Source organism: Capricornis sumatraensis, chromosome 17 (genome assembly GCF_032405125.1).
Source record: "Capricornis sumatraensis isolate serow.1 chromosome 17, serow.2, whole genome shotgun sequence".
NCBI classification, from domain to species: Eukaryota; Metazoa; Chordata; class Mammalia; order Artiodactyla; family Bovidae; genus Capricornis; species Capricornis sumatraensis.
In genome coordinates, this window is record NC_091085.1 from 57,646,176 (window position 1) to 57,672,935 (window position 26,760).

The 26,760-nt window shown below is 46.1% G+C and overlaps 1 protein-coding gene across 2 annotated transcripts; it reads right to left on the minus strand.

Moving 5' to 3' along the window:
• Positions 1-5,817: 5,817 nt before the first annotated feature.
• Positions 5,818-26,211, minus strand: BRI3BP (BRI3 binding protein). 2 transcript variants are annotated; one of them, XM_068989692.1, is made up of 4 exons: positions 25,978-26,211; positions 14,575-14,677; positions 7,014-7,097; positions 5,818-6,614 (listed from the first exon to the last, which is right to left on the minus strand). In XM_068989692.1, exons 1-4 carry the CDS (start codon positions 26,182-26,184, stop codon positions 6,193-6,195), a joined length of 816 nt encoding a protein of 271 aa, XP_068845793.1. In that variant the 5' UTR covers positions 26,185-26,211; the 3' UTR covers positions 5,818-6,192. The 2 variants fall into 2 exon arrangements, with proteins under 2 accessions (XP_068845793.1, XP_068845794.1); XM_068989693.1 differs by lacking the exon at positions 7,014-7,097.
• Between the last annotated feature and the right edge of the window lie 549 nt (positions 26,212-26,760).

Sequence of the window (26,760 nt, forward strand, 5' to 3'; positions counted from 1 at the left end):
GATGTGTGCTCTTGCAAAAGGATGAACCACACACATTAAAGCACTCAGATGAGTGATGTTTTCATTTCTCCTTCTGGTCCCTACTTTCTCACCCAGCACTGATGCTGTGCCTTATGGCTACATTGTCTTTCAGGATGTGGAGTCCTGGCTTTTGCCTTGTTCTCTTTCCCAGCTAGGCCAGCCCGCGGGCCTCCAGATAACATCACAATGACTTGCCTCAAACTGTCTTCTGGAGACCACTGTGAGATTTTCTTTGCAATATAAACATTCCCAGGAGCAATACTCTCCACTGGTAAGTGCATTTAATGTCACCTGTGGTTTCACATGGCATGGTATGCCTGTTGTCTCTGGGGAACTGCGGGTCTTAACTGCGGGAACATTTGTTCCTGAATGTTGGCTAATGGTAAGGAAATAATTTTTAGCACCCATGAAAGCATCTCAGTTCAGGGTGGGGTGGAGAGCCGTACATCAGTTGCTATACCCTGCTAGCATTGCCTGAATTAGCAAATAAAAATACAGGACACCCCATTGAATTTGAATTTCAGATAAGCAACAGCTCTTTTTTTTTTTCCCCTTTGTTGTGTGTCCTAAATACTTCAGGGCACACACACATACTAAAAAAGTATTTGTTGTCTATCTGACAAATAGACAGGTATCTTGTATTTTATCTGGCAACCCTACCTCCAGTTAAACAATTAAATTCAAGATGGTATGGCCACTCTTCAGACTGGGGAAGAGGATCATGGAATCAGCATGACATGTCAGGATTGGGAAAACTGCACACAGGCTTGGTTGGAAGTAATGAAATATATTTAAGAAGTCTGTACACAAAAATTACAATAAACATTTATTAAGATGTAATTTTCACAATATTTTAATTCTGTTCTGAAATTGGCCTACAAATATCTCTACGTAACACCAAAGCCAGTGATTTAATAAATAAGAGCAATGTATGGATTGCTTTGCCAAAAAAATAAGCCTTATACATTTATGCCTATTTATGATATTTGTAGAATCAGTTTCCCAAGCTCATGAAACTAAAGTGAGCACACGCCACACAGGCACACGCACACACCACTATATTAAAATCAGATGGATTCAGAGTATCAAATCAAATGCCATGTAAAATGTATAACCAGATACACGAAATGTGAAGTTGACTCATGAATACACTGTGGATCATGGGTACCATACCTCACAAATATGATTTCCAGTTGAGAAGAGGGAAATAAGTGCTAAGTTGGATTTTAAGTGAGCGCTAATCACCATCACCATCACAAAGAAATCAATTTAATTACAGTATTCAAAGAGTTAACACACATGCGGATATTAAATTGACACTACAATAAAATCTTTAAATCTGCAAAAAGACATTAGAACATATGGTAGAACATATGGTTGAACACCACTAGCTGCCACAGATTTTCAGTAGATGGTGCAAAGGGCAATCAGGTTTTCATACGACCACCAGGGAAACACTGGTCCTGGTGTATCTCCTACTTATCAAGGAATCAGTGAAGAGCAGCGTGCAGATTTCAGTAGGCTGGACAAGCTTTGTTTATTCCAGATCCTATTTATCACACTGATGGTTGTCCAAGTCTAATTTGAAGGCTACTGTGTTAGATCCTGCAAAAGTATATGCTTCTATTATTCACAATAAGGAGCAATGGTTGAAGTACTCAAGTGGCCATAAACAAAAATGTTGCAGAATGGTGATATATTATCCCAAAAAAGTTGGGGGAGGTGGATGACACCTTTAGGTCTTGGAAATTCCTTCTATTTTTTTTGGCCATGCTATTTCCATCAGGGATTGAACCCATGTCCCCTACACTGGAAGCATGGAGTCTCAACCACTGGACTGCCAGGGAAGTCCCCAGAGAGCTAGATGGATGGCTGTGTGTGCTCAGATTCGTCCCCTTTGTGACCCCATGGACTGTAGCCTACCAGGCTTCTCTGTCCATGGGATTTTCCAGGCAAGAATACTGGAGTGGGCTGCATTTCTACTCCAGGGGATCTTGCTGAACCAGGGATCGAACCTGCAACTCTTGCATCTCCTGCACTGGCAAGAGGATTCTTTACCACTAAGCCACTAGGGAAGCCCCCATACTACACTTGGTCTTAGCCAAAAGGCCGAGAAGTGATGGCAAGAGCTGGCTTTTTGGTCAGTCAGTCAATTCAAAACCCATCGAAGAAGTGATCAGGTATCAACCTATAAGGCAGAGAGCCTTCCTCAAAAGCATCTTAAGTAGCAGCAGAGGGAATTATTTGGCAATCCAGTGGTTAGGATGGCACACTTTCACTGCAGAGGACCTAAGTTCCATCCTTGGTTAGGAAACTAAGGTTCCATGAGCTATGCAGTGCAGCCGGAAAAAAAGGAAAAACAAAATGTAGCAGGAAGCAAGAGGATGAAATAAAGCAGGATTCCCGATAGTGAGGTGTCTTGTCCATGTTTTAGCTTCTGCACTGGACGTCTGACATGGTATTCCTAACCTCTCTAGAAGGCTACTGAAACACCACCAAAGTGGTTTGCATCTTCCCCACAAGCCAGCCCTGGTGAGTAGGTGTACAAAAGTCCTTTCACAATCCTCCTAAGTACTGACGCCACCCTGCATGTTCACCCTTAGTGCCAACAGGCAACGTCTCCAACTAGCAACTCCCTGCCAGTCAGCAGGCATAGATCCTGCTCTCCTGCTTCTTGAGCCCACGTGTGACAGGCTTCCTGTGGTCTTGAGAGGCATGGTATGCCTATCGTCTGCAGGCAACTATGGGTATTTAAAATCTCTTTCAAAGGCACTAACCTCTCTCCATGATGTCACTCGGTCCCCTTCATAAATTAAAGACCCTAGCACAATTCACAAGGCCAGCTTTCAGGAAATTCTGTTGTTGCATTTTGCTACAAGAAATGATAGGGGGTTAAAAAAAAAAAAAAGGCAAGCAAACCAAAAAAAAAAAAAAAAAAACCCAGAAGGCAAGTAATGCTGATTGGTATTGGAAAATACAAAAATGGAAAATATGAAAGGCTGAAGTGCCACAAAAGCATCTTTGCTAGGATGTCAAGGAAGAGATTGCTCCAAACATTGATCCCCAAATATCCATGGAAATCCAGCAAGCTGGAGTTAACAAATCCTTTTTCTTTTCTGGGCTCTTTTCTGCTCTTGGTATTTACTGTGATACTGAAGCATTGGGAAATTAACACTGATGAACTTGAAGATACCTAAAAAACTGAGTTTTAACTATAAGAGAGATTCACAGTAGTTTTCATCAGGATGTTTTCATATCACACTGAATGATATGTTACACTAGTATATTCTACAGCCCTGAAGATATAAAAAAATTTCTCTTCAAGGTATGAGATATGATACAAAAATACATTTCTCATCTACAAAAAGAGAGAAAAAAGGATATGAGGGGTACTGGGGGAGGTCAATTATCCTACAAGCTTCCAAGGAAAGAAGAAAAAAAATCCAAACTATCTGAGGATAAGAGGACACCCAAGCAAAAGTCAAATTTACGCATTAAAAGACAGGAGTTATGCATATTGAACCTCTGTGACTTCCATCAGAATTTCAAGGACTATTCTACCCTGAAATGATACTCTTAAGGAACCAACTAACTTTTGTTAAAAATAAAGACATCTTTCATTTGGGTGTATCAGATTGTTCAACTGGCTTCATAGCCTATACTTAGCCAATCCAGAAAACAAGGTGCATATTATTTTAAGTATTTATTTATTCACATATTTGGTTGCATTGGGTCTTAGTTGCGACACATGGGCTTAGTCGCCTCACAGCAAGTGGAATCTTCCTGGACCAGTGATTGAACCCATGTCCTTGCATTGCCAGGCAGATTCTTAACCCCTGGGCCACAGGGAAATCCCAAGGTGTATATATTCTTAACAATAATTTCCAGTTGATGATGAGGCCTCAGTCTACCAGTACCCAGATATATGAGCCTTCCTCAATTTACTAGAAGTTAAAATGATTTTTCTGCCAGGGTCTCAAGACAGCACAGTTCCATCAGGTTTCCAGGTGTGAGGGTGGGCAAGAGAAGGGTAGATGTTGTACCCACACAGTAATTTAAAACTTTGTGCAGAGAACGTCAATTATCCCACCGCCTAACATGAGCAAAGCAAACACCCAGACATGCCAAAAACATAGAAACCAAATGCACAAAGGGAAAGAAGGCAAACACGACCTCCGTGGAGTTCTCTATAATCTGTGTGAAAACATCTGTCTCTAAGTATCTGCTGCTGCTGCTGCTAAGTCGCTTCAGTCATGTCCGACTCTGTGCGACCCCATAGATGGCAGCCCACCAGGCTCCCCCATCCCTGGGATTCTCCAGGCAAGAACACTGGAGCGGGTTGCCATTTCCTCCTCCAATGCATGAAAGTGAAAAGTGAAAGTGAAGTCACTCAGTCGTGTCCGACTCTTGGCGACCCCATGGACTGCAGCCCACCAGGCTCCTCCATCCATGGGATTTTCCAGGCAAGAGGACTGAAGTGGGGTGCCATGGACAAAACTGGAACGGCTTCAACACAGAAACCAAGGATAAAGATTTGCCCAGGCAAATTCTAGAGGACATGTAAATAATTTCAAGAAGTGAGCTGCAAATGCAAGAGAGTTTGGGTCCCGTTAATGTGCACCTTAAAAACAGAAGTTTCATAACATTCTTGAAAAACACCTGCTTCTCTTTTCCCGGTACTTGCAACTTTAAATAAAGCAGCACAGAAACAGCACAGGAAGAGCTGGCAGGCAGCCGAGTTTTCTCTGAAAGGATACCTGGCCCAGAAAGTCTTGGTTCTACCCTATCTGCCAGGGGTCTCTGCAAACCTGTGTACAGGGGCTCTGAGAGGGCTGCCAGGACACACAGGTGACCAAGGAATGCTGATGGAGACAGCCATGAAGCCTAGTAGCAAAACCTGGGTCACCCTTTCCTTGATTTCCTGTGCTTGTTTGGTACCCAGAAAGGGCCATCTCCACTAGCCCCTGATCCAAGCCTTACAAAGCCCCCTTTGTTCAGGACCCCCACAGCTGTCTGCCCTCCATGCACTTCTGTTCACCACTAGAGACCACCTAAAATGAAGCCAGCACATATTCCAAACCAAAAGCACCTAACATATATATTGTAAAAATTTCAGATAAAATAAATCTTCTCCAACTCTGGTGGGTTTCTGCTTATTGTTCCTGAGAATGCTTTGTAAGCAGCAACAGACTTGAAAGGTTATTAGCTGCTATGCTTGGTTTTCCTTCTAAGGTCCTGAGTCAACCAAAAACCAAAATGAAATAAGTATACAAAAAACCCTGGAGAGTATAGCTTTCCTATATCCCCCTAGCTGGCCAATGGTAAAATTAGGACTCAAATTAGATACCTGAATGAGCTTAGGTGCTCGCTCAGGCAGTTCTTGGTATCAAACTCCAATGATATTTCTTTGTCTGGTTCTTGAATTTTCCTTTAGAAAATGTGGAGGTTAAAATACATCAAAGTACAGAAAGGAGAGGGAATCTTAGGTTTTCTACAAATAATGACTTCTTCAGTCAGAAATCTGATTGATGGGGGCTTGGTTGAATCATCTAGGATCTCAAAGACATTGAGTTTCAACCTTGAAACCCAACAGTCCACATTCAGAAGCAACACAATTCATCAAATCAACATCAACCAAAAACAACATGTAATGAAGGTCACAGCTTTGGAACATGAAAAGGACACACTCAGACCTCACCCACCAATCCCTGTGCTGCAAAAGCAAACACTTGCCTTGAAACTTTCACAAAAGATCGAATTAGCAATTTCTTCCCCTCTGTGTAAAGTTTTAATAAACTCAACTCGATCTGCCTTTATTAAAAAACCTTACAAAAGATGTATTTAAATGCTTGAAAAAATTAACGTTATGCTCTATGCACAGATAAACTTCTCTTACTGTACAGCTAATATGGTTATATCCTTTGTTTAAAAAATATTTTTTTCCACTAATGACACTTGGTGGGTAGTCCTACATCAACGATCTTGTCAGTTCCTCCTGGAAGATGTCCTAAGAGTTGACACGTGGCCGGAAACACCCTCACAAAGCGCCCCTCTCTTGCTCAGGCATGTTTATTAAGGTTGTTTGGGGTTTGGCGTTCTTTTTTTTCTTCTTCTTTTTTGTCTCCGGAGAGAGGGCGCTGGTGGCGGGGGAGCCGGCCGGCTGGCTGGTTGTCACTTGCTGTTGGGGCGGTCAAGACTCTCCAGCACACGGGTGAGGCGGATGTTGAGCAGTCTCACCTGGTTCTCCAGTTGTTCCAGCTTCTCCTCCACGCTGGGGCCACTGGGGCTGCCTCGCCAGTAGAAGCCCATGGGCCCGGTCATGAAGTAGATGGCCACCACGAAACACAAGGGCAGCACGGCATTCTCAGGCTCGCCCTCATACTTGTGCAGGATGTACACGCAGGACATGGAAAACAGAACGACCCGCACCACCCAGAAGAAGCGGCCGAACACCACGTGCAGGGCGCTGAAGGTGAAGCCCAGGGCCAGAGACAGGAACCAGTAGGCCAGGAGAATGACACCCACCAGCAGGAGGGCCCGGGCGGGGCTGTTGGCCACCGAGCTGGGGTTGAAGTACTGGGACAGGTTCGAGACTGCAGGACAGAACAGAGGGACAGCGGCCAGTTACAGGGAGTCACAGGGCTTCTGTGCGAGTTGGGCTGGGTGGCTCAGCTCACTGGCTGGGCCTCTTCCACACTCTGAGAAACTAAAGCTGGCTGCCTGGGTATAGAACCCTGGGAGAAGACAGGGCAACACTGTTCTATCATGGGTTTAAAACACCTTTCAGGTAGGGCAGAGCCTGTACACTGGCCTTCAGCTGCGTTCCTTCCTGTTTTCCATACCCAGCATTAGGCTGGGTGCACAGCTGCCTAGGAGAAGGGTATTTCACAGCCTCCCTTGAAGCTAGCTACATAACTAAGTTTTGGTCAAGGAGAGGTGGGCAGAAATGTTTTGGGATGGCTTCCTAAAAGTAGTGGTAATAGGCCCTTTACCTCTTCTTCTTCTGCCTGCTGGAATGTGGATGCGATGGCTGGTAGAGGAGCAGCTGTCTTGGGTCATGAGAGAAAGGAAGTCACCTATTGGGGAGTAATAAGATGGAAGGAGCCTCGGACCTGAGGAGAATGTGCTGCAAAGCGACCTACCTGTGAACTTTTCACATAAGAGAAATATAAGCTTCCATCTTGTATGAGCTGCTGTAATTTGGGGGTCTCTGTTACTCACAGCCAAACCTAATTGTAACTGGTACCCAAACATGAAGTTCCATCTTAAGAATGGAGTGAAATGGAGGACGTGCATCTTCTGTGTGCCCGACTTAAGAAAATTTTCAAACAGAAAAGTTAAAAGGATGGTAATATAAATACTCCTAATCAAAACTATCTAGGTTTAACAATGTTAACATTTTGCTCCATCTCTAGTCACATATCCCCCCCTTTTTTTAACCAAACCATTCGAAAGAGGCACACATCATACTTCAGCATGCAACTTTCTCTCCCACGTTTATTGAGACATAACTGACATACAGCACTATTTAAGTTCACGGTATACAGAATGACTTGACTTATATTGTGAAATGATCAAAATAAGTTTTGTTAATATCCATCATCTCCACAATAGTGTAAAGCAAATGTGTTGCAATTAAAAATACATAAGCAAAACAAAAAAATGTCCATCATCTCATAGATAGGAAAAAAAAAAGTTTTCCTTTTCCCGAGAACTTTGAGGATCTCCTAACTCTTATAATTTCCAACTATACTGCACAGCAGGGTTAAATACAGTCATCACATTGCACATTACACCCCCAGGATTCATTTATCCTGTAACTGCAGTTTGTACCTCTTAACCATCTTCCTCCAATTCCCCTATTTTCCATTCACTGTCTCTGGCAACCACAAATCTGATCTCTAATTTATGAGTTGGTTTTTTTTTTTTTTAAAGATTCTATATATAAGTGAGATTATACAGTATCTGCTTTTCTCTGACTTATTTCACTCAGCTTAATGCCCTCAAGGTCCACCCATGTGGTTACAAATGGTAGGATTTCCCGTTTTATGGCTGAAGAATACTCCAACGTATATAGACACGCCAAAACTTCTTTATCCATTTACCTGTCAGTCAACAGTTAGGTTGCTTCCATGTCTCAGCTATTCTAAGTAATGCTGCAATGTACATGACCGGGGACAGGGCGGGGGTGGGGGTTGGCAGTGATGGTGTAGTTATTTCTTTGATGCAGTTTTTGTTTCCTTCACATATATTCCCAGAAGTAGAACTGCTGGATCGTATGGTAGTTCTACTTTTAATTTTTTTCTAAATTTTATTGACTTATTTTTGGCTGCGCTGGACCTTGGATGCTGCATGCAGGCTTTCTTTAGTTGTGGTGAGCGGGGACTACTCTTGGGTCGCAGTGTGTGGGCTTTTCACTGTGGTGCCTTCTTTTGCTGCAGAGCACAGGCTACAGGGCATGTGGGCTTTAGCAGCTGTGGCCCACAGGCTTAGCTGCTCCAAGGCATGTGGAATCTTTGCGGACCAGGGATGGAACCTGTGTCCCCTGCACTGGCAGGCAGGTTCTTATCCACTGCACCACCAGGGAAGTTCTCTGCTTTTAAGAGGAACCTCCAGACTGTTTTCCATAGTGGTGGACTAATTTACATTCCCACCAACAGTGCCCAAGGGTTCCAACTTCTCTACATCTTCAGCAACATTTGTTCTCTCTTATCTTTTTGGTAACAGTCATTCCAATAACCAAATTAACATTTCATTGTGGTTTTGATTTGCATTTCCCTAATGACTAGCAATGCTGAATTACTGGTAATACAGTACCTTTTCATGTACCTGTTGACCATTCATATAGAAGGAATGTTTCCTTTTTTCATAAATATGAAAACATTCATATTCATATGTTTCCTTTTTTTGGAAACAATGTTTATCCAGGTCCCTTGTCATCCCCTCACCCTTTTTTTCCTGGCTGTACCATGAAGCACGTGAGATCTCAGTTCCCTGATCAAGGATTGAACCCGCACCCTCAGCAGTGAAAGCTCAGAGTCCTAACCACTAGACCATCCAGGAATTCCCTTTTGTCCACTTTTTTTCTTCTTTTTTTTTTTGCTATTGAGTTGTGTGAGTTCTTTATCTGTTTTGGATATAAACTCCTTAACAGATATGTTTGCAAATATTTTTCCATTCTGTAAGTTCATTTTGTTGATCGTTTCCTTGGATGTGCAGAAACTCTCTACTTGATGTAGTCCTATTTTTGCTTTTGGTGTCAAATCCAGAAAATCACTGCCAAGGACAAGGTCAAAGAGCTGACTGCTTGTTTTCTTCCAGGAGTTTTATGGTTTCTGGTCTCACATTTAAGTCTTTAATCCGTTTCGAGTTAATTTTTGTGAGTGGTGTGAAATAGAGATCTAATTCCATTCTCTTACATGTGAATGTTTTCCCAGCACCACTTATTGAAGAGATTGTCTTTCCTCCGTTAAGCATGCTTAGCTTTGTCAAATACTAGCTAACCGTATGTGTATGACTTTATTTCTCAGCTCTATTGATCTGTGTGTCTGTTGTTATGTCAATACTATATTGTTTCAAGCTCCATGTTCTTTTAAAAAATATTTTTATTTACTTATTTGGCTGCACCGGGTCTTAGCTGTGGCACAGGGAATCTCTGATTTTCACTGAGGCATGCAAGATCTTTAGTTGTGGCAGGCAAACTCTTAGCTGCAGCATGTGGGATCTAGTTCCCTGACCAGGGATTGAACCCTTGCCCCCTACAGAGAAAGTGCAGACTCTTAGCCACTGGACCACCAAGGAAGTCCCTGCTCTAGCAAATTAACCGAGCAGGAGAAGGAGGTCATGGGAACTTCTAGTTTGCAGCCAGTTGCTCAGAAGCACGGGTGATGTCCTGGACTCATGATGGGCATCCAAAGTGGAGGGTGGTCTTGTGGGACTGAGCCTTTTGCCTGTGGGGTCTGATTTTGCCTCTAGGTAGACAGTGTCAGAACTGAGTTGAATTCTCTGTCACCCCATGGCATCGGCACCTTGCCAGCTGGTGGGGGGAAGTCTACCCGCACACACAGACACTTTGGAAGTTGGTCCAGGAACCTTTTTCAGTCGCACACCAGCAGAGCTGGTATTTCAAGGTTGACAGAGCCCCCCAGTCCCCGCCCTGTCCTGAGGCAGCCTCCAAGAGGAATCCCTACTTCCCCCATATTGTCACAAGTCTCACAAGGGCTCCAAGGCTTCAGAGAAAGTCAACAACTTGAAGATGGGAGACTGAAATCCTTCCTTCTGACTCTGGATGCTATTTCCCAGAAAAGTGTCCTCAGCCAGGAGATCAAGGGTGGAGCTAACTGTGCTGTCATTACGGTGGACATTGAGCCTGGGAAACATGGCAAGTGCGAATCGAGATGTGCTGGGCCAAATACAGACTAGATTTCCAAGACACTAGTATGCCCCCAAATCTAAGACACCTCATTAATAATTTCCTATTGATTTCAAGATGAGATGACAATATTTTTTTCTTGTGGCTGTGCTGGTGGTTTATATCAAATCCACACTCCCTCCAGTGGAAGCGTGGAGGTTCAAGAGAAGTACCAAGATGGCAATATTTTTAATCTATTGGGTTAACTAAAACACCTTATTCATTTCACTGGTTTCTTTTTACCTTTCTAACATGGCAATTAGAACATTTAACGTCACATATGTGGCTGGCATTCTATTTCTACGGAACCACTCCAGGCTAAGGACTCTCCATTTTAACCAGTACCTTGAAACATTCTGAAGCAGGCAATTAAAGGATTGTGCTCACGGATGCATTCTGTACCAGAAAATCCAACTCTGGAGTCCAGTTTCCTGCAAAACCTTTTGCACCTTCAAACATCTCAGGGTAAGACACAGACTCCAGAGGTCTTCAGATGCTTTGAAACTTCATGCATCAAGGGGGAAAAAACCACAACACAGAAGTGAGTTCTTTCACCTCCGAATGTCCCAGCCACCCTTCTCATGAACATGAGTATTCAGGGCCTCTTGGCTGTGGAAGAACTCTTTGATCTTTGATCTTCACTGCGGCATGTGGGATCTTTAGTTTCGGCACATAGGATCTAGTTCCCTGACCAGGAGGCTGACTTGACTCCAGTCTTTCATTTCAAGCCGAGTGCAATTTCTTGCAGTCAGGTTTGTTTCTCCAGGGCTCATTGGTCAGGGATGGAAATACCGAGCGTTTAATGATCTGGGCAGGCGGTGAAAATGGATTCCAAACAGGATTGCACTCAATTGCAGGAGCCAGGTTCCATGTTGACTCAGCCGGAGTCCCAGGAGGGGCCCTCTGTAGCCCCAGGGGGCTTGGAGCTGCATAGCAGCCTCTCAAATGGCGATGCTGCTGCCTCCAATTCTCTGCCTAAGGCCTCTCAGAGACTGAATTCAGTGGTTCAAAGCCAGAGGGTGGGTTCCCAGGGATGGAGGGGATGACGGTACGAACCAGGGTATGGGTTTGGGCCAGCTGCCAGCTCAACTCCAAGGCCTGTCTCTGATCTGTAAGGTGGGAATGTCAGGGCCGATGGAGAGGGTTGGGGGTGGTGGATGGATTCAAAGAGATGGTGCGTGGAACTCAGACCAGACGTGGTGGCTTCAAGCAATAGGAATGGAGCCTCACTGTTCTGGGGGCCAGAATTCTGAAGTCAAGGTGTGGGCGGGGCTGCACTCCAGCTAAAGCTCCAAGGGAGGCTCTCTCCCTGCCCCTTCTGGCTCGTCGACTGCACCCCTCCTTCTCCATCTCCGTTTTCACATTCACACGGCCATCATCTCCGTGTGTCTGTGTCTCTGTCCAAATTTCCCTCTCTTTAAAAAATATTTATTTGGCTGTGTTGGGTCTCAGTTGCAGCATACAGATCTTCGATCTTCATTGGGACACGTGTGATCTTTAGATTCAGCATATGGGATCCAGTTCGTGATCTTTAGATTTGGCATGTGGGATCCAGTTCCCTGACCAGGGATCAAACCGGGGACCCCTGCATTGGGAGCTTGGAGTCTCATCCACTGGACTCCCAAGGAAGTCCCTTCGTCTTCTTATAAGGACACCAGACATTGGATTGAAGGCCCACACTAACCTAGGATGAGCTCATCTCAGCTTGATTACATCTGCAGAGACTTCATTCTCCAATAAGGTCACATTCACAGGTGTGGGGGTCTTGGGGGGCACTTTTGGAGAGGGACACAACTCAACTCACCAAAGCAGAGAAGCAGTGGGCCCAACAGGCCTCCAGCTCTTACTGACAATGGGCCTTTTTGTACCAGTGGCAGAGCCAGGGCCAAGGCTGCAGCCTGGAGTAGGCATGCAAGACCTTGCTCACGGGTCGCAGAGGGGAGATGAGTAACACACACACACACGGAAGGAGGACAGGAGGTGGAAGAGCGCGAGTGTGAGAACTGAGCATGAGGTTCCTCACACAAGGTGGTTAGGAGGGGCTTCTTGGAGGAGGTGCCATTTACCAGAGAACCAAGCATGGGAAAGATGGGAGCAGGCAAAGGGCTGCGAAGACCATCCACAGCAGGGAACGCACAGAGACTGGAAGGCGTCAAGCCGGGTATGTCCAGGGGCTAGGCAGTGTCCTTGGTGTGAACTGTGTCAACTGAAAGTGCATCAGGAAATCATTGGGCAGTTTTAACAAGGGGGACTTAATCTGACTTTTATATTTTGTTTGTTTAAAATCAGTAACAAAAAAAATAGTAATAAAAAAAAATCACTCCAGTTGATTTGTTGAGAAGGGACCCTGGTTAGGAGATAAGCAGGAAAGCGCTCACCCAGCAGGCCTAAGGCCACTTTCCAGAAAGGTTTGCAAGTTGGGCCCTTGGCCAGCATCTGGGAACTTGGATTTCTGGAGTATGAGATTGGAATGCATAAGAAATTAGTGGCCTCCATCCCCATTTCTGGCACAGGCTCCTAAAACCCTTGCAATTTCCTAAGTGATAAGAGCAATAAAGGTGTCTTGATAATTCACAGCCCCTTTCACACATACCTGTGTTTGTTAATCAGGTGATTCTGAAAAGCCTCTAAAAATGTAGGTTGGTTGCCAAGGGAACCAACTTGGTTATTAGCAGGTTGAGCCTCTCGATTGACCCTCCTGACCTCTTGGGAGGAGGTGAAGGCTGAATCAATCACCAGTGCCCAGTGAGTCAGTAGAACTCGGAACGTGGAAGCTGCGAGTCCTGCCCAGAAACCCTGCCCCATGCATCTCCTTCACCTGGCTGTTCCTGGATTACATCCTTTCATAAAAACAGTTATCTAATGAGTAAACAGGTTTCCTGGGTTCCACAAGCAGCTCGAGCAAGTTACTTGAACCCAAGGCGGGGACGGGTCATTGGTACTCTTGATCTATACCAGCCAGTCAGAAGCACTGGTGACAACCTGAACGAGTGTCTGAAGTGGGGGCAACTGTGGGACTAAGCCTTTGACCTGTAGGATCAGATGCTACCTCCAGGGAGGCAGGGTCAGAACTGAGTTCAATCTGGGCCTGGAGGTTTTGCACAAACAATGTGGTTCACGCTGATATCTGCTTTCCTTCCAGGAGCCTGGAATTTAGAAGGTGTGAGGCAGAGGGTACCTACATGACCAGCCCCTCAATAAACACCCTGGGTGCTGAGCCTCGACTGGATGTCCCTGGTTGAGGACACCTCACATGGGGATCAAAGCGTGTCCTGTGTGACACGCCCACCCCCGTCCTGGAGAGGGCTCTGGGAGCCTGTGCCCGTTTCCCCAGACTTCACCCCTTTGCTGACTGTGCTGTGTGTCCTTCCCTGTAACCATCACAGCTGAGGGTACCACTAAATGCTGGCTCCTGGGACTCCTTCTAGAGACGCATGGGACCTGGGGGCGGGGGCTGGTCTTGGCGACCCTGACAGACTGCTGCAGGCTTCCTGGAGAGAGGCAGCAGCCTGGACCAGGGCCATCAGCTGGAACGCAAAGGGTTCCAGCAGCTGCCTCCTGATTCCTGGACCAGCACATTGACTTCCTAGCGATCACACATTGCTCCTTCCGATGATTCTGTGAGCACCTCATTCTCTGTATTAAATTGCTTCCTGTCTGAGTAACTGGAGTAGTTTGTTACGGACCCCGACCACCCAAAGACTCCACCTCCAGTTCCCAAGGTTTGCCTGAGTGACAGTCGTGTCCGACTCTTGGCAATCCCATGGACTGTAGCCCATCAGGTTCCTCTGTTCATGGGATTCTCCAGGCAAGATTACTGGAGTGGGTTGTCATCCCCTTCTCCAGGGGATCTTCCTGACCCAGGGACTGAAGCCAGGTCTCCTGCATTGCAGGCTGATTCTTTACCATCTGAACCAACAAGTAAGCCTAGGGACAGACAAGTTGGCACTACCCACCTACACCTTCTAAGTAGCATCTGGGAATCCCAGCTACTTACAAACACAACTACAATAATAAAATAGGTTCTCCTGTATCCCCTCCACCAGTCTTCTCCTGCACCACCCACCCTAGATACCACTCCCATAATTTGAGAAGCACCAGAATGAAACACAGCCTTCAAATGAATGCCCCCCAACACATACCATCGAGTCCAAGAACTTCCAAGAGCTCTGCCCAAACTTTCCACACGGTTTCCACAAACATGTCCACTCCCAGCACGAACCTCTCAGTCAGCCTTGTCAGGAACTGCAGAAATGAGAGAAAAGTCATTACCGACTAGGCCACAGCTTCCTCCTTCCTAGTCCGGCCAAATTTACAGTTGAATGAGAAAACTCATCCAGCTGATGACAAAGGCCATCCCAGGGCTTGGCCAAATCGCCCTGCGGATTAACGGAGCATGGAACTAGCTCGGGGCGCCAAGAACCAAGTGAATATGGTCAAATCTCCCTCCTGGACTTCCCTGGTGGTCCAGTGGTTGAGAACCCACCTGCCAATGCAGGGGACATGGGTTCGATCCCTGGTCTGGGAAGATCCCACCTGCTGTGGGGCAACAAAGCTGGTGTGCCACAACTACTGAAGCCCATGAGCCCTAGAGCCCGTACTCTGCAAAAAGAGAAGCCACTGCAATGAGAAGCCTGCACACTGCAACTAGAGAATAGCCCCAGCTCTCTGCAACTAGAGAAGAGCTGCCTGCAGCATAAGACCCAGCATAGCCAAAAATAACAAATAAATAAGAAAAATATATTAAAAAAAAAAAGTCTCCCTTCTACAGGTGGAGGGATTCATCAGAGAAGCCAGAAGCCCTCTGCAAAGCTGCTCACTACACTCCTGATTACTTCCAGACTCTTCCTCTGCTGACTCTTGTCAAAGTCCCTGCCTGAATTCTCATTTCTAAATGGTGGAAGGTGTTGCAACCAACCTATTTCACCTGGAGGCCGGGTGCTGCTGCATGGGAGCAACTCTAAAGGGCGAAAACGGCAGTTCTCACAGTTGAGTCCCATTGTCACGTCTTGGGCACGTGCAAACAATAGAGACACACCTCCATCCCAGTTTTAAGGACCCGGGGGCCTTGGAGGGCTGCAGTAGCTCTCCCAGTATGAACACATGCAGTTTTGTTTCACTTTAAGCAATATGCTATACACATGGTATAAAGTCTCACTTCCTACAACCTGAATCCCCCTTCCAGAGACAGCAGTGTTAACACTCGCTTATGGATCTTCCCTTATATGCCTAGGTGAAGAATGGCACAGACAGGGACTTCCCTGGTGGTCCAGTAGATAAGACGACTCTGAGCTGCCAATGCAGGGGGCCCAGGGTTTGATTCCTGGTCAGGGAACTAAGATCCTGCATGCCCTGCAGTGTGACCAAAAGATAAAAAGGAAATGACCCCACCCCCCACCTACTAAATTATACACTTTAAATGGAAGGACTGTATAGTATTAATATATGATTTATTCCTCAATAAGTTGCTATTTAAAAACCGGAAGGATACTAGCCTAACGCTGCAAATCAACGATAATTCCTTTACTTATTTACTGGCTGCATCTCATCTTTGTTGTAGCACTCAAGCTTAGTTGCCCTGTGGCACGTGGAATCTTATTGGACCAGGGGTGGAACCCATGTCCTCTGCACTGGTAGGCGGATTCTTAACCACTGGAGCACCAGGGAAGTCCTCAACTATACTTCTATTTTAAAAGAAAAAAATTTTAACTGAAAGAGTTGAAAATAATGGAACAGTTAACATTAAAAAAAAAAATCATGCGGGGAGGACAGAAGGAAGTATTTATGTCAGGGAGAAGAAAGGGGCCCTGGACCTCTCTTAGATAAGGGTAGGTGGGTGGGGGCATTTTGGAGACTGTACCATCCCCTGGAGAGAAGACACACTGGTGTCCGTTTAGTTACAATTCTTTTTTTTTATTAGAGAGTTTCATTGACGTATCATTTACATACCATAAAGTTCTTGTCTTTAACATGCACGATTCAGTGTTGTTGTTGTTTTTTAAAAATCCCCCATAATTGAATTTTAGAACATCTTCATCACCCCAAAAGCAGTCTTGTCCCCATCCGCAGTCGCTTCTCATTCCCTCCTCCCCTCAGCCTAGGCAACCACTAATCTTCCCGTCTCCACGGTTTTGCCTTTCCTGGACTTTCTGTACAAATGAAATCAGGCAATCCGTGACCTTTTGTGCCTGGCTTCTTGCACTCAAAATAATGTCAGGCTTCACCCATGTGGCAGCGTGAATCAGTACTTAATTCCTCTTTCTTGCCAAATAGCATTCCCTTTCAGGGTTCTCCACGCTTTGTTCCTCCTCTCGTTATTCTTTAAAAGCATTACAATTTGTGCCCATTTGTCCACAGGTAGCAATTCCTACATTTTGTTCAAGTGGAGGAAAAGGGAAAGGACACCCTGGGGCACCTGGGAAAAAAATGAGCAGGCCATTCAAGGGCACCAGCTCCCCTAGACAGGGTGTACGAAAGTAGCTATTTTGGGAGGAAGAGACATTACAGCTTCTGCTGGCACTGACCCTCTCTGTGCCTCAGTTTTCTCAGCTGTAAAATGGGACTAATGAAGAATGGACATTAGGGAACTTCCCTGTCCACCAGTGGGTAAGAGTCCCTGCTCCCAATGCAAGGGGGCTCAGGTTCATTCCCTGGTCAGGGAACTAGATCACAGATGCCATAACTAAGAGTTCGAATGCTGCAACTGAAGATCCCACGTGCCGCAACTAAGACCCAGTGCAGCCAAATAAATAAATATTAAATTAAAAAAAAAAAAGATGTGGGGACCCCTTAGGTTGTCTGTGTCAGATCTGAGGACAGCTGGGCAGCAACCCAGTGCATCCAGCAAGGTTGGAGGTCTAGTCCTCTCTCCAAAGGGAGTTTTCTCCTTCCCACCAAACAACTGTCTTTGGGCAGGTGCTGGGAAACCCATTGGCCTGGACAGGACCTGGCTGTGCTTAGAGGAAAGGTCAGGCACACCTTGGGAACCAGCCGGGGCAGGAGAGGGTGATACATGGAAAGGCTCATCGTGGGCCTTTTGGACTGGATGGGAGGGAACACTCTGCCCCCGGGGGCTGGCACCGCTCACTGTGGTTTCTGCTCCAGCAAGTTAGTCCTTGGCTCCCGGTCTGTGTGAAGACACAGGAGCCCTGAGGGGGTGCTGTGGGCAGCACTGTATTCCTCCAAATCTCAGTGAAGATGAAATGAGGCCAATGTGGAGGGCCTGGATCCAACAGGACTGGGGTCCCTACAAGAAGAGATGGGGGGCTTCCCCACAGGTCCTCCAGTGGTTAGAACTCTGTGTGGTCAATGCTACAGGTGCAGGTTCAGTCCCTGGTCAGGGAACTAAGATTCCACATGCTGTGCAGCGTGGCAAAAAAAAAGTTAACACTGCTTTGGATGGAAAAAAAATTAAAAAATTTAAAAAAAAAGAAAGAAAATGAGCCCACTCCAGTATTCTTGCCCCAGAAATCCCATGAACAAAGGAGCCTGGTAAGCTACAGTCCAGGGGGTTGCAAAGAGTCAGGCACCACCATGCCCATGTTTAACTGAATCTCTGCTGTACACCTGAAACTAAACCAACACTGTAAATCAACCATACGCCAATCAAAAAATTTTTGAGAGGAAAAAGAAAATGGGGACACAGACATGCACAGAGAAAAGATCACGTGAGGACACAGGGAGAAGACAGCCATCCGTAAGCCATGGGGAGAGAGGCCTCAGAAAGCAGCAGCCTGGCTTACACCTTGATCTCAGGTTTCCAGCTTCCAGACAGTATTTCTGGGTGAGCCAGCCAGACTGTGGCCCTTCTTCAGGGCAGCCCTGCAGACTAAGGTGGGGTTCAGCGAAGCCCAGAGCCTGAAGCAGTTCACAGAAATAGGTGAAAAGCCAAACCAACAGCACGGCATGTATTTCCTACAACCTATAAAATATAGCCAATATTTTATAGTAACTATAAATGAAGCATAACCTATAAAAAGTGTGAATGTTGTACACCGGGAACTCAAGACTCAACAGCACTGTACAATCATATATTACTGTACATCAACTATACCTCAATTCAAAAATTTAATAATAGAATTAAACAAAACAAACAAAACTTGGGCATTCCCTGGTGGTCTAGTGGTTAGGATTTGGACTTTCACCACAGAGGCCCAGGTTCGATCCCTGGTCAGGAAACTGGATCCCAATTCAAATGAAGCACTTCTGCATAAAGATGTTTTGAGTTGGTCAGGGAAATAGAAAAATGGACTTGGGAGGGTTATTAAAAAATTGTCAGGAGCTGTAATGATGGTATTGTGCAAACCATTTTTGCAAAACGTTTATCTGTTAAAAGACAGAGACTGAAATATTCAAAAGTGAACCAATATGTCTTGGATTAGTTTTAAAACACTATGCCAGGCTTCAAACATTTTTTGATGGGGGAAGAGATACAACAAGAATGTCAAAACTGGGTGAAGGGTATAGAGGTTCATCATACGATTCTTTCTCCGTTTGTGTCTCCTCGGCAATATTCAGGATGAAAAGCTAAAATTAAAAAGATTCAAGTGAGCCAACTCAGGAGGCCCGCGGCTACAGCCAGTCCAAGGGAGAAGACACAATTACTCCAGCTCAGCATTTCATTGCCCCATCCTCAATCTGGAGGGCGTCCTAAACTTTCCTCACCCCCATTACCCCCAAGCACATTTAAACTGGCTCCCAAGCATTTTCAAAAGAAAAGCAGCAAAGGAGCAGTTTAGAGGTTGCCTAAGGATCTGAGGAACAGGAAGTAAGACAAAGTTAATGGGAACTGAAGTGCTGGAACACACAGGAGGATCAGGAATGCATTACAAAGGGGAAAAGGCACATCTGGGAGGGTGGGTCAAAGCAATGGGACAAGATGACACCCTATGTCCTGACATGCTACCCTCTTAAAGACACAAGGCCCTCAGGTAGAATTCTTACTGGAATGGCAGGTCCTCAATCTAACCCAGAGGAAACAGCTTAGATGCATCACGGGACAACTGAAAAACCAACTGGGTGTCAAAACCACAGGGAGAGGGACTTTTCTGGTGGTCCAGTGGTTAAGACTCCATGCTTCCAATGCAGGAGGCAGGGGTTCGATCCCTGGCTGGGTAACTAAGGTACCATGTGATATATGGTGAGGCCAAAAAGTAAGATAAACAACAGGGAGAAACCATGTCAGTCCCACTAGAATGGTTACACTCAAAAAGACAGACAACCGTCAACAGGTGAATGGAGAAAGATGTGATATATGCAAACATACACACACAAACCGGAATACTCATCAGTCATAAAAAAAAGAATGAAAATTTTGCCATTTGCAACAACTTAGATGGACCTGGAGGGTACTCTGCTTAGTGAAATAAGTCAGACAGAGAAAGACAAATAATGAGACGTCCCTGGTGGTTCAGTGGTTACAACTCTGTGCTTCCACTGCACGGGGTGCAGGTCCTGGTTGGGGAACTCGGATCTGACATGCTGCGAGGCAAGGCCAAAAAGAAAGACAAATATTGTATGATAACACTTTGGGGGGAATCTTAAAAAATATAACAAAGTAATGAATATAACAAAAAAGAGGCAGACTCACAGATAGAGAGAACAAACTGGCGGTTACCTGCAGGGAAAGGGAAGAAGGGGGATGGACAAGATAGGGGTAGAGGTCTAAGAGACACAACTACTATGTATAAAGTAAGTCACAAGGATATATTGCATAGCACAGGGAATATAGCTGATATCCTATTATGATACCTATAAATGGTATATAGTCCAAAGATATTGAATCATCGGGTTGTACACCTGAATCTACTGTAATATTGTAAATCAACTATATTTCAGCTAAAAATAAACCGAATTAAATATATCCAAGGGGTGTTGGGGAAGACAGGAACTTATGTTGGCGAGGATGGGGAGAAACTGGAATCCTTATATACTGCTGATGGGAACACCAAATGGTCCAGCTGAACAGAAACTCCTTGAGATGTCCAAGCTGCCATGTGCTGTGCTGTGCTTAGCCACTCAGTTGTCCAACCCTTTGCGACCCCATGGACTATCCATGGAATTCTCCAGGCAAGAATACTGGAGTGGGTTGCCATGCCCTCCTCTAGGGGATCTTCCCAACTCAGGGATGGAACCCAGGTCTCCCGCATTGCAGGCAGATTCTTTACCATCTGAGCCACCAGAGAAGCCCGGAAATTCCATGCCTAGGTACATACTCCAAAGTAAACATATATTCATGGAAAAACTCGCACATGAATGTTCGGAGCAGCACCATTCATAGTAGCCAAAAAGTGCAAACCACCCAAATGCCCATTAACTGATAAACGGATCAACGGGAAACCCCAAGAAGGAAGGAAATACTGACAAAAGCTTCAAAATGGATGAACCTTGAAAACATGATGCTGCGTGAAAGAAGCAAGATGCAAAAGACCACCTACTGTCCGACTCCACTCACAGGAAACGTCCAGAATGCATACCAAAATCCATAAGAACAAAGATTATGGGCTGCCAGGGGCTGGGGGAGATGGGGTGACCACTAAGAAATTTAGGGTTTCTTTCAGGCGGGGAGGAGTGATGAGAATGTTCAAAACTGATTGTGGTGATGTACAGAAATGTGGTAAAATGTACGGAATGTGGTGATGTACAACCCCGCTGAGTATAATAAAAGCCACTGAACTTTCAGTGAATGAACTGTATAGTATCTGAATTATAACTCAATAAAGCTGTTAAGAAAAAGAAGACATAAACATCAATGTCATAAAAGCACCGACTCCCATTCCCAAAAGGGTAAAGGGACTGTGATAGATTAAAAGGAACTAAACTAAAGAGGCATTAAAACCAAATGCAATGAGCTGTTGATTGGCTGCTGTATTTTTTTTTTTAAGCTATAAAGGAAATGTGAATATGGGCTGTATATTACAAAATGTTATTGAACTAAATTTAAGTTTGGGGGCAAAGGGGCCATGGTATTATGGTTCTGTAGGAGAAAATACTCTTGCCTGGAAAATCCCATGGACGGAGGAGCCTGGTAGGCTACAGTCCATGGGGTCTTGAAGAGTCAGACATGACTGAGCAACTTCACTTTCACTTTTCACTTTCACGCATTGGAGAAGGAAATGGCAACCCACTCCAGTGTTCTTGCCTGGAGAATCCCAGGGACGGAGGAGCCTGGTGGGCTGCCGTCTATGGGGTCGCACAGAGTCGGACACGACTCAAGCGACTTAGCAGCAGCAGCAGGAGAAAATATCATCATGTCCACAATTTACTTTCAAAAAAAAAAAAACACAAAAAACTGTGTGTGTGTGTCTGTAGAGAAAAAGAAACAGTTTGGGGAGAATATGGTTATCCCAGGTGGAGTATCTCACTGTTAACTTATTCAATTCTTCCAGCTTTTCAAAGAAAAAGTCAGACATTATTTTGATGATGGTAATGATGTCAGGGGTATACCCATATGTCAAAATTTACCAACGTGTACACTTTTGTCCCACTTTAAATGTGTGCAGTCTATGTCGATGACACCTCAATAAAGCTGTTAAAATGTTGGTGGGGGAAAAAAAGACTGGAATGTGTCAAAGTTATTCTGCTCAAAATATTTTCTTACAAAGCAAAAAAAATGCCAGCCTCTTAAAAAGAAAAAGACTAACAGTTTCAGTAATGGCAAAGGAAAACAAAAATCAGTTCCCAGTAAAGATGCCACTGGATTCCGAAAAAGTGAAAAGGTCGTCTATCTCACAATAAAATAATAAAACCAAATAGTTTACTGACACCTCGTTGGAGAGGTACTGGAAAGCAACCCTCACATGTATGATAGGAATGGAAACTGGTGTAACTGGGGAACATTTCAGTAATGTCTCTCAGTACTCAAAATATATATGAACTGGAACCATGTATAAAGGACACGGCAGACAAAGCTAGTTTATGTTGTCAGAGTTAGGAGAGAGGTTATCTTGGGGCTAGGGGATTGGACCCCTATATTTCCAGTGCGATGTGTGGGTCACATGGGCATGTTTGCTATATGACAATTCATTTCACTGTATACTTAACACAGAAAAGTGCACTTTTTATATTTCAATTAAAAAATTTTTAATGCACAGACCCTTTGGCTCAGCAATTGACTTTCTAACAATTTACAGATGAACTTGTATATGCACGCTCCAAAAAATCTAGATAGAAAAACCTTTACTGCAGCCAGCACTGGAGTGGCCAATCCAATCCAATCAGAAACTAACAAAACATGGACCATCTGGAGGAGCTGGTTAAATGAGGGCACATCTTTATACTAAACACACCAGATGAATCCTTATATCTTCTACCATTTTACTAAATACTTATTCAGTGCCTGGTATTGTACACCATGACTAGTCACATTCAGCCTGCCAATTTATCCCCTTTGCACAAAGGAGACACACAGAGGTCAAGCAACCAGCCCAAGGTCACAGGGCTAGTAAGAAGCAGAGCTGGGATTCGAACCCAAGTCTCTGGGAGAGCAAGGCCTAGGCTCTGAACCAGAAGGGCTGGGGTTAATTTTAGACAATTCCTAGATAGAGCATAGAGTGTCTCATTAAATACCCTCAAACTTTACAACCCACTAAGGTCTGGCTTGTTGAAAACTATAGTTGCTAGTAGATTCAGTTTTCCTTTAATTATAATTAACAGAGCAATTTCCCCAAGCCTGGCTGGTCTAGGCTACACTCCACAGGAAATGTCAGGGAGCTTCATTTTGGATGCTGCACTGATTGAGGGGCTCAGGGAGAGTTGTGATACCAAAAGAGCAGTGAAGGTACCAGCGTGGACTCCAGACCCACTGTGTACATGTGTGTGTGCATACTCCGTTGTGTCCGACTCTTTGGAGCCCTCTAGGTTCCTCTTTCCATGGGATTCTCCAGGCAAGAATACTGGAGTGGGTTGCCATTTCCTACTCCAGGGGATCTTCCTGACCCAGGGATCGAACCTGCATCTCTCCATTGACAGGTGGATTGTTTACCACTGCACCACCTGGGAAGCCCCACTATGCCTGGGTTCAAATCCTGGCTCTGCCACCCAGGCTGACTTGAAGCCAGTCACTTTACCACTCTGTGCCTCATTTTCCCTATCTGTAAAATGGAAATATTAACCTTATAGGCCTGTTCTAAGGATGAAGTGAGTTATTCTATTTATAAAAGAACTTAGAACAGGGAGCGTTTATATGCTAGAAGGGATGTCGCCCAATTCACAAATTGCTGATTAAAGCCAATTATGATCTTAAAAAAAAAAAAGGCATGGATTTCCCTAGGGGTTCAAACTCTGCACTTCCACTGCAGGGGGCATGGGTTTGATCTCTGGTTGGAGAACTAAGATCCCTCATGCTGCTTAGCCAGAAAAAAGGAAGTGCATTTTAAACAAATGTGCGTGCTAAGTTGCGTCAGTTGTCTCCAACGCTATGTGACCCCATGGACTGTAGCCCGCCAGGCTCCTCTGTCCATGGAATTCTCCAGGCAAGAATACTAGAGTGGGTTGCCATTCCCTTCCCCAGGAGATCTTCCTGACCCAGGAATCGAACCCACATCGCTCATGTCTCCTGCATTAGCAGACGGGTTCTTTACCACTAGTGCCATCTAGGGAGCCCTTCAAATATCTGTTTCAATTATTAACAAATATTAGTTAGTATTATGGTCATCTCTATTGAAAGCACAAACCTTGGTTTACCTCAAAAGGAATTCTGATTTCAAGATTCTCAGATACTTTGCCAGAATACAGATGTCTTATCGATACGAACCCACATCTGAACCCCTAAATATCTACTTTGTATTTCATGTCTGTGAATCTCAGATTCCCAGATAGAATAATCAGCCTTGACATGGTGGCTTGTGCTTAACCCTCCCCCAAAAAGGCCAGACTTCTTTTTGCTGTGAGTGAGTGAAGGTAGCTCAGCTGTGTCCAACTCTTTGCGACCCAGGCCAGAATACTGGAGTAGGTAGCCTTTCCCTTCTCCAAGGGATCTTCCAAACCCAGGGATCGAACCCAGGACTCCCGTATTGCAGGTGGATTCTTTACCAGCTGAGCCACAAGGGAAAGTCTTTTTGCTGTAAAACAAATGATTTCTGCCTTCAAATGGCTAAGGCACACAGCAGGAGGTAGATGCAGATTCACCCTGCATACTCAGGCAGTCTGGATGGCCATTTCTCTGCACTCAGGTGTTCTGTGCTCTCCCTCTGAAGCCAGCTACAAAGAGATATTCCCCCGCCCCATTTATCCATAACCTTTACAGCCTCTCAGAACACGCATAGGAGAAGACAGTCAGAAGTTAACAGCTTTCCTAAGAAATTAACCTATACTTCATTTCATCCAATTAGAATATTCAGCCAGTCTGATTTGGGGTTTAATGTTTTCTTTCCCCTTCATCTCAAGCAGCAGAAAACAATTTTTTAAAACCTGAAAGCGCTGCCAGCAGGGCTAAGCAACCGAGATTTGAGCATTGGCCAGGATATAACTAACAGTATCTGACACTGATTCAGCCATGACTCTGGGCCAAGAAGGGACCAACGATTCATAATTACAAGAGGATATGATTATTATCCCCATTGAAGGAATAAAGAGACTGAGCCTCAAAAAAGTGAAGCCACTTGCCTAAAGCCATCCAGTCAGAGGTGGAACTTTTCTCCACTCCAAAAGCCCACGGCTGGTGCAGAGCAAAGAGCTTAAGAGAAGGAACAGTATGGGCTGTACTTCAGGAACCGCCTGACCACATGCAACCGTCCCCCTTATTCACTTCCCCTTCCTCGGTGGACTGTTTAACCCCCAGTGGCTCACACAGCTGCCTAGGGCAGAACGGGGAAAGGGCTCCGGAGCGCTCAACACCATCCCCAGGGGCCAGGGGCTCCTCAACAGCTCCAAAGTAAATAAAACGCTCCAAGTGAGAGGCCCAGAACACAGTAGGTGCTTAAACGGGTCACTGTGCCAGGTTGCCAAAGCAACGGAGCAGACTGCATTACTCTCATTCTTAAAAAAATTACAGTAAAGTAATAAAAAGCCTAAATATCTTCAAAGCAGAAGGAGGACGGCCTAAGGTGCTCAGGGGAAGTGGGTCTGCGTTAAGGCTACAGGAAATTCGGGGTTGCTGGGGAGAGCGCAGCAGCGTGGGGAGAGGGCGCCGGCGAGCAGGGCGCCCCCTGGGCAGCCGCCACGGTGCCTGGCTCACAGTAGGCGCTCATTCAAACGTGTTGAATGAATGAATGAGAGGCGCGGCGGCGTCAGGGCTGCCGAGGGGAGGCCCGGACCTAGTGCCCCCGGGAGCAAGGTTCAAGGAGAAGTACCGCATGGAACACAGGGCGCGCCGAGGCCCTGCGCACTAGACCTGCGCCGGAACTCGCCCCCAGACACGACGCTGGCCCAGCCCGGGCTCGGGCCACAGGCGGCAAGCCCGGACCCACGCCCCAGACCCGGGCCTCCCTTTTTCTGAGCCCGGCCGGCCTGCAGCCCCGGAGGCCGCGCACGGCCCAGGAGGGCCCTGGGCGCCAGGTGCGCGGCGGCCGAAGCAAGGTGACCGCGGGCGCGGGCCCAGCGCCCACCTTCTGAGCTGCGCGCACGTTGTCCTCGCCGAACAGGCTGCTGACGCTCTGCGAAAAGGTGTTGACCGTGCGGCGGTAGCTGTTCTTCTCGGTGCCGCCGCGGCTCCGCGCCCCCTGTGCGCCCGGGGCCACCAGCCCGAGCAGCAGCAGCAGCAGCAGCAGGAACCCTGTCCGGGCCCGGGGTCCTCCCGAAGCGCGCGCACCCATCCTGGAGCCGGCGGGATGTCGGGTCAGGAAGAAGGATGAGGGCCGCACGGTGGGACGCCGCGGCTCCGGCGGGGATCGCGTTGGCGCTCTAGGGGGCCGCGCGCCGCACCTCTGCCCGCGCGCCGCCGCCGCCGCCGCCGCCGCGCCACCTGCCCCGCCCCTCGCGCAAAGGCGCGACGGCCCTGCCCACGCCTTGCCCCGCCCCCGGACGCGGGACCTGCCGACGACCTGGCGGGAGCGCCGGACAGCTGGGAGGTTACCGATCTCCCCGCCACCCTCCCCCTTGAGCCCTCTGTGACCTCGGTGGCTTTAAATCTTTCCTTTAAAAAAAAAAACAAAACTTTATCTTAAACTTTTCTATAAAAAGCAACTCAAGATTGTAAAGGTGAAATAGCCCCAACAGGAACGATGACTACCATTGATCGGGAAATATGAATTATATGTATTTTGCATATCGTTGAATTTATAACACCCAATAATTGGCCGCTTTTGCCAATGGCAGGGGCACCAGCTTACTCATTCATTCTGAAATGTTTAAAAGAAAAGCATTAAGCACTCCCTCCTGCCCTTCTTGAA